This window comes from Ictalurus punctatus, chromosome 26 (genome assembly GCF_001660625.3).
Source record: "Ictalurus punctatus breed USDA103 chromosome 26, Coco_2.0, whole genome shotgun sequence".
Taxonomy (NCBI): Eukaryota; Metazoa; Chordata; class Actinopteri; order Siluriformes; family Ictaluridae; genus Ictalurus; species Ictalurus punctatus.
Genome location: NC_030441.2, coordinates 8310351 through 8324833, shown reverse-complemented (window position 1 = coordinate 8324833; position 14483 = coordinate 8310351). Strand labels below are relative to the sequence as shown.

At 39.0% G+C, this 14483-nt stretch overlaps 1 protein-coding gene across 1 annotated transcript; it reads right to left on the bottom strand.

Annotated features, from left to right (window-relative positions):
• Positions 1-435: 435 nt before the first annotated feature.
• On the bottom strand, positions 436-12798 carry LOC108258954 (cell surface A33 antigen). The gene is made up of 6 exons (XM_047151242.2): positions 12428-12798; positions 8385-8551; positions 7770-7995; positions 5025-5189; positions 4529-4887; positions 436-4208 (listed from the first exon to the last, which is right to left on the bottom strand). Exons 1-5 carry the CDS (start codon positions 12456-12458, stop codon positions 4727-4729), a joined length of 750 nt encoding a protein of 249 aa, XP_047007198.1. The 5' UTR covers positions 12459-12798; the 3' UTR covers positions 436-4208; positions 4529-4726.
• Between the last annotated feature and the right edge of the window lie 1685 nt (positions 12799-14483).

Below are 14483 nucleotides of genomic sequence, written 5' to 3'. Positions count from 1 at the left end.
TCGGTGCGCTTTAAACCTCATTTGACCTCAGTTCCCTAACGAGGCGTTTTCTGTCACAGTGCCTGATCATTTTAGGCTCTGTTCATTATTACTATAGAAACGCATCGAAATACTTTACCTTACAGATTCCACAATAGTTAACCAGTACTCAAAAGCTTTACATAGATTACACATAGTTCATAAAATATTTAACATTTAATATCACACTGCAAAAATGTTGAAACAAGCAAGACACACTTAAATCTAGTTAAAGTGCAGTAAAATCAAGCAAAAAAAAAAAATCTGATAATGGGGAAAGCAAAACTGATTTGGTAAGAATTCTTGAAAACAGTGTAGCTCGCTTCGCAACAACTACGCCACCCCGAGAAAACGGGGAAAATAACCCAAATAAAGACACGCAAATACGTTCCACTTAGAACAGGCAAGAGGCATGGGTTTCCATACAAACATACATTTTATTTAAAAGTTAAGACTGGCCAAGAATTATTGAAGAAGAAAAAAAACAGCAACCAACACAGCCAGGCATTGGTTAAATAAAACTGTCACAAGAAGAAATTAACAATAATCATGAGGACTGAGGCTTCCTGTATGAAGGGAAGGCTAGTACGACAGCACCAGCTATACAAAAGGGAAAAGCACCCCACTAATCAGAATCATACCCACAAAAAAATTCACTGCAAATAAACACAGCAATAGTAATGACTCTTAATTAAGTAAAGCCCCCCCAAATCAAGCCTCAGGAAGCACTCAGCTCCTACAAGGAGAAAACAAAAACACAAGATCAATTACAATATGCTCAAAGCAGACAAACAAAAGAATAAAACAAAACAAAGACAAACTTACTGTCACAAAAACATAGATAACCCCGAGCTCAAACTGATTACAGGTAGCAAGTTTAACAAGACTGACCAAAACCACTACTACCACATAGCAGTATCAGCATAATTGACAAAAAGCTGTTAAAACAGTTTAAAACAGTTAGTGACAGTAACCAACACAAAGCAAAATAACAAAACAAAACAGAACAGAACAAAATAAAACCAAATCAAAGCAAAACAAGCAGAATCAAGCAGCAAAACCAAACAGCAACGTGGCTCCGCAAGTGAGGGGGAGGAGCTATACCGAAACGACCACATCTCACTCAGCCTGCCTTAACGCATGCAAAATCGAAGACCCGTGATCCGATGACGTGATACTCACGATGGCACATACAAAAATCATGATGGCGTCTTTAATAGTTGTGACGCCAACAGCTGGTGCTCCGACCGGAGCTACGTTAAATCACCAAGCTACACAGTTGGGAGCCTTGACGGCACACCGCACTGAGAGTGAGCAGCACATCACACCTGCACACAGTCTCGCTAGCCCAACGTCACACTCTGTAATCCATAGCAACGAAAGGAAGGGGCGGGTTTTTGACCATGACGCATTCCGTGAGGCCTAAACAACAGCTTATATACTATGGTAGGAAGAGAGCTCATTGGTCACATAGTTAATAAGGGTGACGTTTTAGTCACAGCACACCTCACTACAACAGCATAAAAATGTAGTCATAAAAAAATGCTATTGGGTCTTAAAACTAGATAAAAATGCCAAGCAAGCTTTCGCAAGTTGTGCTTATTACAAGCAATGGAAACTCCGTTATTTAAGATAGACTTGCTTAAAATGAGTATTTTGGTATATTGATTGATCTGACTTTAAGAATTTATCCCTTAAGCTAAGATTAATAATTAGCTTACAATAAGACAGTTTTTTAAATTGAATACAGTGCAAAACAAACAACCAAGAACCATAAACGTAACAATGGACACAAGGCCACATGGCGATTATGAGAGCGGCTGTGACACACACGACAACACATGAACAAGACAACAGTAAAAGCTTGACAATTACATGCTGAAAAACTAGCGGTGTGTTCGACTTCGGCTGTGGCTGGATGGAACCGATCGACGAGAGTTGTTGTTCGCAGTTGGGGGAGGAGTCGAAAACGGAACCGTCAAGTCGGACATTTTCTGCTTCTCGTAGTTGTTTGCTTTCTTGGTCACAGACGAAGTGGAGTAGATGTAATATTTCTCAGATAAACAGACATCTGAATTTTACATGTAACACTGGAAACACTTTTCCCTGAATAGGTTAGGTTAATACAGTGCCTGTATGTACAAGATGAAAGTTCAACATGAGCCTGTATCATTTAAAAACCAATAAAGTGCGGCCTATATTTTTTATCAGTTTTATTTTGATAAACATGCTACAATATAACATTAAGGCCCTGTTTACACTAGTGCGTTTTGATTTTAAACGCATAACTTTTGTCGTCTACACTACTCCGGCGTTTTGAACGCTCGAAAACGGAGACTTTTGGAAATGCCGAAGAACCCGTTTTAGTTTGAAAACTGCAGGCTAGCGTTTCAGTATAAACAGACCAAAATGAAAACTTTTGGAAACGAAGGCGTGGCTTCACCCACATTCGCCCCCTGATTGGGTCTTCTGGATCATTGTGTATCCTTCCCTGATTCGTCAAGCCCCTACCTTATGACCATTACACTACCTTGATCGTATACACAACAACACGGAGACTGAACCGCAAGCTTTGCTGGCTTTGTTGTTGTTCTTAGCAGCCATTGTGCAGTTAGATTCTGTATTTTATAATACAGCAGCTGCCTACATGCGCAAGAGGCGAGCTATCATTAGAGCAATCGACAACAAATCTCATTTCGAGTGGCGGAAGCCCGACGTGGAGCACCTGTTTGGATTAGCAACCGACTTCCTGTTATATTTGTATGCGCATGCCCAGTGTGCATGAATGGTCATGTGACATGCGTATTCAGACGTGTAGTGTGAACGAAGATCTTTTCTGAAACACGGCAGAAACTCCAGTGTGGACGACGATCGTTTGAAAACTGTGTTTTAAAATGAAAATGCACTAGGGTAATCAGGGCCTAAGATTACATGAAAGGGGTTTTTACTGTTATAAAAATATGGATTTGTGAGCCTTAGTGGAACTGAAGGTGTCAGAATAAACACGAAAAACACGTCATTGTTGTCGTGGGTGAGTCTGGACAATCGTGAAATAGATGTGGAGAAGCTGCGCTCTGGAGAAGCTACACTCTGGAGAAGCTGTGCTGGCTGAGGGAGACGGCTGCTCTCATATCACTATTGGGGTACTTTGATGCCATACGTCACAGTGATGGGGTCGGCGCCGTCTCAAGTTCTGACCGGCATGCACTGCTTCAAGTCAGCCACCAAAGTCAAACACACCTTAGAACTTCTATAGGGGTGCTTATTAGGGGTAACACAGAACAGGCTGATGGGTAACGTAGTTCAGTGTGGATTTCAGCATAACTATGACACATAGCTGCTTCATTAAAAGATTTAAGTTGAGCAAGTGGTCTTAGTCTTAAAATAAGGAAATAAATTGTGTTCCTCTGCTGGAATATTATGCAAACCATTGTTATAGCTTGTTACTGGTAAAATCTAGCTTACTATTTGCTGGAAGATCTTATTAAGAAAAAGATAGATATATTTTCTTAAAATGAGATTACCTTTCTAATGCAAAACATGCTTGACAAGATTATTTTTCTTTTTATACACACAAAAAAGGCAAATTTTTCCAGAAACAAGACTTTTTACTTTCTTGAAATGGCTTTTTTCTGGTGTATTACCATGCAATTAAAGGTTTGAAAGTTAGCCAAGCCAGAACAAGTAGCAATGTTACAAAAAAAAAATAAACAAAAAAATTAACCGTCTTTTGGCAATTTCAGAGTAAATTCAGAGTTTAAAAATATGTTTAAAAAAGAGATCTTGCAGGCCTACTTAGCCTCTAGTTGGTGGGAACATTTGGAGATCTCCTGCGGTTATCATAATGATCATCAGGGTGGCCATAACGGTCTCGGCAGTCATCATAGCGATCTCAGGGCTTGTCATAACCATCTCTTTGCCGATCATCGCATCGGTCCCTTCCGTTGTCATCACAACCATAACCATCATGACCATCACCATAATGGTCAGAACGCAAGTCATCATTCTGTTCAGAATCACATTGACGGTTATCTGGCTGACAGTGCGTCATAGCGTCATCATAGACATCAGGGTGATCACTGCGCTCATCGCGTTCATCGTTTCTGTCAGCTTTGCACTCGAGATGTTCGTCTTGGTGCTCTTCAAGCTCCTGTGGCTTTTTATCCGTGTACTCGCCATCCTCTGGTGATCTGTTTATAATAAATTGAACAATGTTGATTTTTTCCCCAAGGCCAATTTGACTTCTAAGTGTCTTGACCATCAACACAACAAAGAACATGAACGTTACACCAGCAGTCAAAGCAAGACAAAAGGCAGCAAATCAATTATAAGATTTTTTTAATTATCCAAAGACTACATGTTTTATAGGCACAGATTAAAATTAATGCTAAACATTGTTTTTTTCCAGCCAAAAATCTATCCAATGCTGACACATGGTAAGCCTCTGCAATTACAACAGGTCTTGCTTAGGTGTTACGTTACTAGTTTTCACAATTAAGTAATAGCATACCCCCCGGTGTACTCCTCAGACTTTTTCCGGCGGCAGCAGCAGCAGAAGCAGCAGATAATGATCATCAGGAGGAGGAGAAAAACTGCACAGCCTCCAATTATCCAGACTCCAATGTTCATGGAGTCTGAGGCTAAGGGACAGAACCACACAAAATAAAATGAAAAGAGGAAACCAAAAACTGATAAACAGGAGAAAGGGTCAACATTTTAGCATGATAAATACACAATTATTAAAATACTTGCGTGGCATGACGACCAAAGTCAGAATACAGGATGCATTGCTAATTTTATTGGCAGACGTGCAGATATAATAACCACTGGTCTCCGTGGAAATATTGTAAAGTGACAAAACTCCATTTACTGAAGAGACACATACAAAAGAGTTATGGTAAAAGAATGGAAAGGGCAGGAGGAAATGTTTCCAGATATATAACTGGACACTGGAGTTCAATATAATACCCATACAAAGACACAGGATGAAGACTAAATACACATACCATCAGTGGCCATGGGTGGATTCTGTCGGGGATTATTACTGACATCATATCTTTGCCATGTGTACGTTGGTGTTGGCGTGCCCTCCTCTGAACGACAGGTCAGGCTGATGTTCTGGTAAAACTCTGCTTTTCCCTGAACAGCGCAGATGGGTTTGGAAGGAGCCACTGTTTAACAGGAGAAGATCTGTCAGAATTACTGCACTGCAAATTAGTTGCACATCTACAGGTTAGTGAATAACATTATGTGGGTTTTTCACCCGACGACACTGATTGTACAGCTCTCCTGCTGCAGTCTATAAGGATGATACCCTACAACAAAACGTTTATTTGTAAATCATTCATAGGACAGTTTCTGTAAGAAATGTGGTAAGACTAACTAATGTAAACCTCTACTTGATCAAATCATAGAATTCACATGGATTAATGCACTTTTAAATATGGAATATGCTGTCGAGTTTAAATCGCTTATTTTTATTACGTTTACAGCATTTACCAGATGACCTTATCCAGGGCGACTTACAGGAGTGTTTTGCCGGCTCCATCAAAAACTCATCCCTCACCAGACAGGGACTAAGAATACCATCGAGAACATTTTGTGAAACCAGACATTATATACTCACCATTTTGTGAGAGAATTGTTAGTCAGTTCAAAAAGAACAATGCTAAACACAAGCTTGCAAAAAAATTTAGGTCGTTTATCATCTACAGTGCATAATGTTGTGAAAAGATTCAGGGAATCCGAAGAAATCTCATTGAGTTAAGGGCAAAGTCGGAAACCACTGTTGAACTTGCGTGACCTTGGAGCCCTCAGGCGGCATTGCCTGAGAAACCGTCATGCTACTGTGATAAATATAACCGTCGTCACTTAACACAGTCCGCCACTGCATCCAGAAATGCAACCTGAAACTCTATTACGCGAGGAGGAAGCCACACATCAACTCTATGCAGAAACACCGCTGGGTTCTCTGAGCCCAAGCTCATCTCAGATGGACTGAAAGGCAGTGAAAACGTGTGCTGTGGTCAGATGAGTCCACGTTTCAGCTTGTTTTTCAGGAAAAATGGACGTCGACTTCTAAATATGAAAGGTCATGCCAAAGATGAAAAAGACCAACCAGACTGTTATAAGTGAAAGGTGCAAAAGCCAGCATCTTTGATGGTATGGGGTGCATCAGTGCCCACGGCATGGGTGACTTGCATATGTGTAAAGGTACCATTGACACCGAGACATATATTGGGATTTTTAGAGAGACATATGCTGCAATCAAGGCAAAGTCTTTTCCCAGGAAGTAAATGGTTATTTCAGCAGGACAATGCCAGGTTTCATTCTGCATGTACTACAACAGTGTGGCTTCGTAACCACAGAGTGCGTGTGCTTGACTGGCCTGCCAGCAGTCCAGATCTGTCTCCTATGGTGCATCATGAAGAGGAGAATCAGACAATGGCGACCAAGCATAGTTGAGCAGCTGAAGTCTTGTATCAAGCAAGAATGGGCAAAAATTCCACTTGCAAAACTGCAACAATTAGTATCCTCAGTTCCCAAACGATTAAAAAGTGTAATTAAAAGGAAGGGTGATGTAACACCCTGGTAAACATGCCTCTGTCCCAACTTTTTTTGAGTGTGTTGAAGGCATCAAATTCTAAATTTGTTTATATTTACAAAATGCAATTAAGTTGGTCAGTGAAAACATTGAATACTTTTTCTTTGTACTTTTGTCAGTTCAGACTTGACAAATCACAGATTTTTGTTTTTATTGCATTTTAGAAATGATCCCAACTTTTATGGAAATGGGCTTAGTTTATAATGTCTGGCTTCACAAAATGTTCTCGATGGTATTCTTAGTCCCTGTTACGATTTCCCCTCGAGCCAGCGCTGCAATATTGTAGCGTGCTCGGAAAACCAAAACGCATGCTTGTGCACGAGCCAGGTGCGCGAGCCCTTAGTAAATGCACGTTTTTCGGTCTTCAATGACATTGACTTTGTTTACATAGGCCACGTGCTTTTGTTATGGTTATGTTCTGTCTCTGTCCCTGTTTTGTCATTGGTTGTTTTCTGAATGTGTGTTGTCATTGGTTTCAGCTGTCCTGTGGTTAACCCTTGATTACGTTGCCTATCTCTTTAATAAACGTCTTTTACTGCACTTGGAGCCGTCCTAAACCTCCCTTGCATGGATACGTGACAGTCCCCAACTTTTCTGGAAATGGGGTTAGTATTTCTGGCATAAATTAAAGATTATGAAAAATAAAGGAAGTGAGTTACCACAAACTTATACATAAACATGAAACTAATCATTCAATTGTTTAAGAAATGACGCCATATAAAGGAAGATGAAATATTTAGTGCTTCCTTGTTACTGTTACCATTATATATATATATATATATATATTTTTTATTGACATAGGAATCAGTCAAAATAACATCTACTTCTGCCTTTCAGCCTTTACTCTCATCGCTCATTTCATTCCCTCAGCTGTCTGTGCACTTGACCTTTTTTGAGGAGATTACACAATGAATACAATGAAAAATTCAAAACGTCAAATCATCCAACAAGCTGAAATGTTTGTTTGCATCTAAGCTGCTCCAACCACTTCTGAAGAGTCCCAGCGCCATCAAGTAAAACATTAACGTCTGAATATTTCTTCAATGAAATGGGGGAAATTATATAGAAAGGATCTTGAATTATTATTAATTTGCTGTTTGCATACTATTAACTGTTAGCATTACATATTACCAGCCCCTGTACTTACCCAAAACCACAACTGTAGTGATATCTGATGGTTTTCCCTGGGAGTCCTTAGGAATTTTAACTTTGCACTGATACCTTCTACTGTCCTTCGATGTTAGAGAACTGAGTGTCAAGTTCGCCCATCCTTTAGCAATGTCTAACTGAAGTGAAGCTCGGTTAGTATATCCACCAATGACATCCAGATCATCCGGTGTACTTGAGAAGTGGTAATATGTGAGGATGCCAATCTATAAGACCAAAGAATTTAGCACAAACAAAATCATAAACCATTTCATGATAATAGTTTATAGCAGAGCATGTGTTTATACCATGCAAACATTACACATCTTTAGGTTTTTCATTATTTAAGGCATGTTCAGGAGGGTTATAGTTTGCTGGACTTAAAAATAGATTTAGTGATATGTAAACTGTATGCTGTATGTTATATCTATAAATGTAGTTTGAATGAAGTGCTGGAATTACAGCTTCTCTTATCAGTACACATGCCAGGAGTCCCAGCAGGCCATTTCATACCTCACTTACAATCATTAAAACAATTCAGAAGAAATATAAGGAAGGTGAAAAGGAAGGTGCTGAAGCAGCACAAGAAGCAAATTTGCTGAAGTGAGTTCATTACTTCAGAATCTGCAGGATTATCTGGATTTGCAGTCCATGAGATGATGATTGATGCGTTGTCTGCTTTCTGAGGTTTGAAGTTGCATGGTATAGTGCCGTTGCCCCCACCGGCAAATTCATAAGATGGGAGTGGGATATCAACAGTTAATGATGAGGTCAGGTGAATCACTGTAGAGGGGAAAAAAAAAACATTTCCATTATTATTATCTCAAACATAGCAGTGTAAACAACATAGCTAATACTTTCCAGTTGTTCTGGAAGGCAGCCACCTGCAACTTGGAAAGAAAAACACTTAAAGGGTTTCTTTTCGGTGTGTTTGAATTTGTCAAAGCTCTTAATTGAATCATTTTGGTGCAACACTGGATGGTAACTGTTAACCCAACCCCAGGTGTTCAAAACTTTAAGCACATTGCAGTATTTACAGACCAGAATCTCAGAAATATCCTTTCCATGCATGAAAGCTCTGAGACTGTAAGCTTCTCATTTTGAGAGACTTTATGTAGTAGTAAGGGTAGAGGGTTAATGGAGCTGGTTTACTGGTTTTGTGCGAGTTCTTCTATTCTTAATATTAATTAATATAGATTAGACCATTTATTTGTGATTCAGTACCATCCTCTCGGCTTATCTTGAGGCCATATCTGTCATGTTTACCTGAGACGTTACATGAGAAATTTAATGAATTGTTTTGTTACACGCTCGTCATTTAAACAATTATACTAGAAATATACTTGAAACCTACATTTTGCAACTGTTTTGTAAACTTAATACATTCCCTTGTTATTGCTCAGAATGGCATAATGTCTTAGGACTTTAATTCTGATTTAATATTAATCAAATAAAAATGATAACTACCGAAACAAGTGGTGTAGCAGATTTAAAAACACTTCTCTTTGCAGTTTATACTCATTTCTGCCTGACAAACTTTTAGACAGTTTGTAGTACGACTTCTCCAGCAACCAGGCTGAGTGTAAATATTGACGTGTAAAAATTTATGGTATTAGTAACAACCAGAAAGTGTTACAGCAGATGTTTTCAGGTCAGGTCACCATAAACTTGTGCTGATTTAAAGCGTACTTCTTCCCTTTGCAATAAGGCGTACACGCTGAGGTATCGCAGCACAGACCAAAACCCACATGGACATACTACATGTACATACAGTGCTGTGAAAAAGTATTTGCCCAATCTAGATTTCTTCTGATTTTGTGTTTAGTATTATCTTATACTAAATAGTTTTAGCTCTTCAAACGAAATACAACATGAAACAAAGGCAACCTGAGTGAACACACCATACAGTTAAAATAGTTTGTTTATTTATTTATTTTTATTGAAGCAAAAAAGGTTATCCAACACCCATCACCAGTGTGAAAAACTAATTCCCCCTTAAACTTAAAAGCAGGTTGTGCTTCTTCTGCAGCAATAACTGCAACCAAACGCTTTCGCTTTCACTTACTTCTAGGACTTACTCCTGTAAGTGTATATACATACACTCTGGCTCTTACACCTCTACTCTGTTCATGTGATTCATGTGATTGTTTTTAATTAAGAAATGTCTTCGAAACACGTGTCTACTGCGATTTTGATTTCTCCACTGAAGTAAAGGGTCACAACATTATCTTGGGGTAACATGAAGACATAATACCAACATAAATCTGTCAGAATGTCCCCATACATTTATTTTGTCTGGGGTTCCTAGTACTGTACCTCGCCTATTACTTCATAGACAAGGCTCATGGACTCTTAACTGACCTGTAAAACATGCTTGATGAATTTGCCAGTGCGATTATTAACACAAGTTTCTCTTGTGCTGGTTCCAATTCTAAAAAAAGCCCTGCATCATGAAGTCTCTCCAACCACTACTTCCACAACCATCTAAGCATGCACTGTGGTTTGCACTATGGTTTTAATAAGCACTGACACAGTGTTTTCCCACACGTCTTTGAGCTTCAGTATCAAGGGTATCATTAGTTTATACAACTACATGTTAATAACCAAGTCCAGCGGTTCCCAAACTTTGTGTAAATGTAAATGGACATTATGAACTGTCAACAACCCCAAGCCTTGAGCCCACTACAATCTTTATTCCAGATTTATAACTGACGAATTACTGTAATACTGGAACATTTGTTCATATAAACAGCAATAAGACTGAGCTACTCGTTGTTGGCTCTAAAAGAGCACTCTTCACCCTCTCTGTTGACGGCGGCACTATACCATGCCCCACTCAGGTTGAGAGTCTTGGTGTCATTTTAGATAGCGCACTCTCCTTTGCTGCACACATAAACAATGTTTCTCGCAGTGTCTTCTTCCATCTACGGAACATGGCAAGACTACACCCATCCCACACTCAACACAGCACAGAAGTCTTGGTCAATGGTAATGTTTCTGCAATTCCATCCGGTCTGGCATCCATAATAAACTACTTCACCGGCTCCAAAGAATCCAAAACTCTGCAGCAATGATCATTACATGCTCCAAATCAACCAGCCATGTAACACCTCTGCTCATCCAGCTTCTCTGGCTTCCTGTTGCCTATCGAATCCAATTCAGTATTCTGCTTCTCACAGGCCCTACATAATCATGCTCCCACTTACCTCACTAACCTCTTGGAGAACTACACCCCTCCCTGCTTACTGTGATCCTCCTCAGCAGGTCTACTAGCAATAACAGACATGAACTTTACCACCATGGGTAGAAAAGCTTTTAGTCACATTGCTGTGAAACCATTTCAAGATTCAAAAGTCCTTTAAAATCTCATCTCTCTTCAGGCTTGCACACTCTCTGTGACATAGTTACATAATACTTAATTCTAATATATTTTAATGTTATATATATATATATATATATATATATATATATATATATATATATATATATATATATATATATATATATATACATCCATCCATCCATACATCCATCCATCCATCTTCTACCGCTTACTCCTTTTCAGGGTCATGGGGAACCTGGAGCCTATCCCAGGGAGCATCGGGCACAAGGCGGGGTACACCCTGGACAGGGTGCCAATCCATCGCAGGGCACAATCACATACACACTCACACACCCATTCATACACTACGGACACTTTAGACATGCCAATCAGCCTACCATGCATGTCTTTGGACTGGGGGAGGAAGCCGGAGTACATGGAGGAAACCCCCGCAGCATGGAGAGAACATGCAAACTCCGCACACACATGGACCCGGCGGGAATCGAACCCCGGACGTGTGAGGCGAACGTGCTAAACACTAAGCTACCGCACGCCCATATATATATATATATGATATTGTGTTCTAATGTTTTACGTATAATATTGTATAATATATATATGCACATGCATGTGTATATATATATATATATATATATATATATATATATATACATAAAAACTTTGTGTTTTAGTGTTATGTATAATTGCATTATATATATATATATATATATATATATATATATATATATATATATATATATATATATATATATATATATAGTATTATCACAATTATATAACAAACATATTGACAATATGTCTTTTCAGTGCATGCAGAGACATATCTGGGTATACAGTGTGTAGTTGGCTCACGACTTTCACCATTCAACTGGAGAAGTTTGCACCAGACCACTTTATCATCTAACATGCTGGGAAAGCTTTCTAGATTTATTTATTTATTTTAATCAGCTTTCTTCCCCACTGGTTTCAGAAATTGATCAATATTAACACTTTTATAACCGTGGTACTGTAACCTACACTATAAAACATGTGAAATATATTCCTATGATGTTACATGTGATATGTACTTATGTGTGTGTACTGTACATATGTGATGTATAAGTGTGAGGGAATTAATGTGGATTTAATCTACAGTTTATCTCTAAACTACCACAATTCACAGAAAGAAATAAACATGGGATTACAGGTATTCTGGAATTACACACTGCTGTTCAGACAGATCCTGAGTGACAACACCTCACTTAGAAGACTAATTCATCTACAGATCATGTTTATGGCCTGGGATGTTAATAATGATGCTAAAAAAAATTACTTACCTGCATAAAGTGAATAAATCTTTACAATCATTTCTGCGTTAAAATGAAATAAACCTTTAATGAGAAAAAAAGAAGAAACTGCTTCAACTGAGCGCGCTTCTGTTTTCAGCCTTAAATAAGAGCCGCTGAAGCCCCGCCCACAAATCCACTCTTATCTTGTTCATGTCTACAGGTCCCAGGTCTCATTACATTTATTTCATGTCCCCTCCAAACAGTATGCAGAATCAAAAGCAGTGGGAGCTTTTAGTTGTGACTCAGCTCCACAAACTCTTTAGTCTGACATTGTCCAATTCAGTTTTTCTTTGCAGGCTTCAGGCTTTCTTTAGAGCTCACAAACTGCTGCACAATTTTAATGCAGTGGTTCTTATACTGGGGGCCGCCAGGTGGCGACAAAAGGGGCTACATAGAAATTCGAGAACTTTATTTAAAGGGCAGCTATTATTATTTTGAAACGTGCTTAATTTTGTTTAATAAATGTCTCGTACAATTTTACGAGCATCAAATGTAAAATAATAATAATAATAATAATAATACTTTAATGTGCGCATAATTTAAACTGCAGCATTACCATTTTCCCCTCAGTGTCACAAATGATCTGTTCTAAAGGATTCATTCCAAACTCCTAATTTCAGAGAGCATACTTCTGCTCTGATTGGTCAGACGTCCCAGTCTGTTGTGATTGGTCTACCGCTGTCAGTGAGCAGCCGATAAGGACCAGAGGCAGGGGTTTTTGTCACAAACCTAGGTTAGTACAGGGAGTAAGTCTGGAATTACTTAAAACCTCTTTTACCGGTAGCCAAAAAATGGCATTTTTGTCTGTTTTGGGGGTACCTGTGTTCAGCAGTGATTTGTTTTGTGATATCACACACCACAGTAGTGGTTAATGGCTCATATGAAAGTAGACGCTTAAGACTTTAAGAATTAGCAGTTATTTCAAGTATTTCTTCTTTTACCTAGCCTACCTGGGACATTCAGAATTTTTTTTAATTATAAAAAAAAAAATTACTTTTAACACAAATGTTATATCTTCACAGCAAATGTTGATATCAACCCCATTCTTGGTCTCAAAGATGCCCCAAGTAGTTGTCCATGAACACCCAAAATATGAGGAAGTTATCTCTAACCACTAAAATTGCGTGTAAGGTTATCCAAACACAGGTTAAAAAAAAAAAAAAAAAACCTCTCCAAATGGCACCAAACATCTCCAAATGACATAAAACCTCTCAAAATGGCACAAAGCCTTTAAAAATTGCAGACTTCTAGAAATAGCATTTTTTTTTTTTTTTTTTTTTAGAAAAGGCGCAAAATAACCTCTCCAAAAGGCACCAAACGTCTCCAAATGGCACAAAATGAAAACAAATGGCAGTAGCATGAACTCTGTTACAGAATGTGTAATTTCACACACACACAAAAGTCTGAAACATACTTATAAAATATAATGTTTATTAAAAATAGTGCCAGAGCCCCCGGTGAAGGAGCACTTGCTCTCCGAATGGCTCAAATGATAGACACACGAGTGACACCTCTCCTCTGACTTCTTTGGGGGTAGATCGAGCACCTCAACTCAATCCACATAGTCTTCCTCAAAAAAAAAAAACAAGAAAAAAAAAGAGCCACTCGGAAATAGCTGTGACGCATTCAGGCTTTTTCGGGAGCGCGCCGCCGCTATAAGACGCCGATAAATCGCACGCTGAGCGAAAACCAGTAGAAAACTAGCGATCAGAAAAAACTGCCAAACATGCAAAAACCTGCTGTATAAAGTTTTGCAGAAAGACCGCTATAGCGAAGCTACCATTTCCTGATAGTTTCTCTGCACGGCCCTGTAGCGCTGTGCTGATTGGCCTGTACCCGCTGACACACAGCTCAAGACGCACGCGTAAATGGTTTGCTTGTGCTGATTACGCGTTGAATTTCCCAGCCTCTGAGTGGCCAATCATGTCGAGTTGGGGCGTGTTTGAAAGCTAGAAGTATCTACAATTGGTCCAAGTGGGTGTCAATCAAGTTAGACTGCCCGATTAAAACTTAGGAGGCGGGTTGTTCAGCATAGCCAAAGCAG

Coding starts and splice junctions, on each gene's coding strand:
- LOC108258954 (XM_047151242.2), bottom strand. CDS start 12,458: ATGATTGTAAAGATTTATTCACTTTATGCAG. Junction 8,552..12,427: donor GATTTATTCACTTTATGCAG/GTAAGTAATTTT, acceptor TCCCCTCTACAG/TGATTCACCTGACCTCATCA. Junction 4,888..5,024: donor TCCACCCATGGCCACTGATG/GTATGTGTATTT, acceptor GTGTCTCTTCAG/TAAATGGAGTTTTGTCACTT.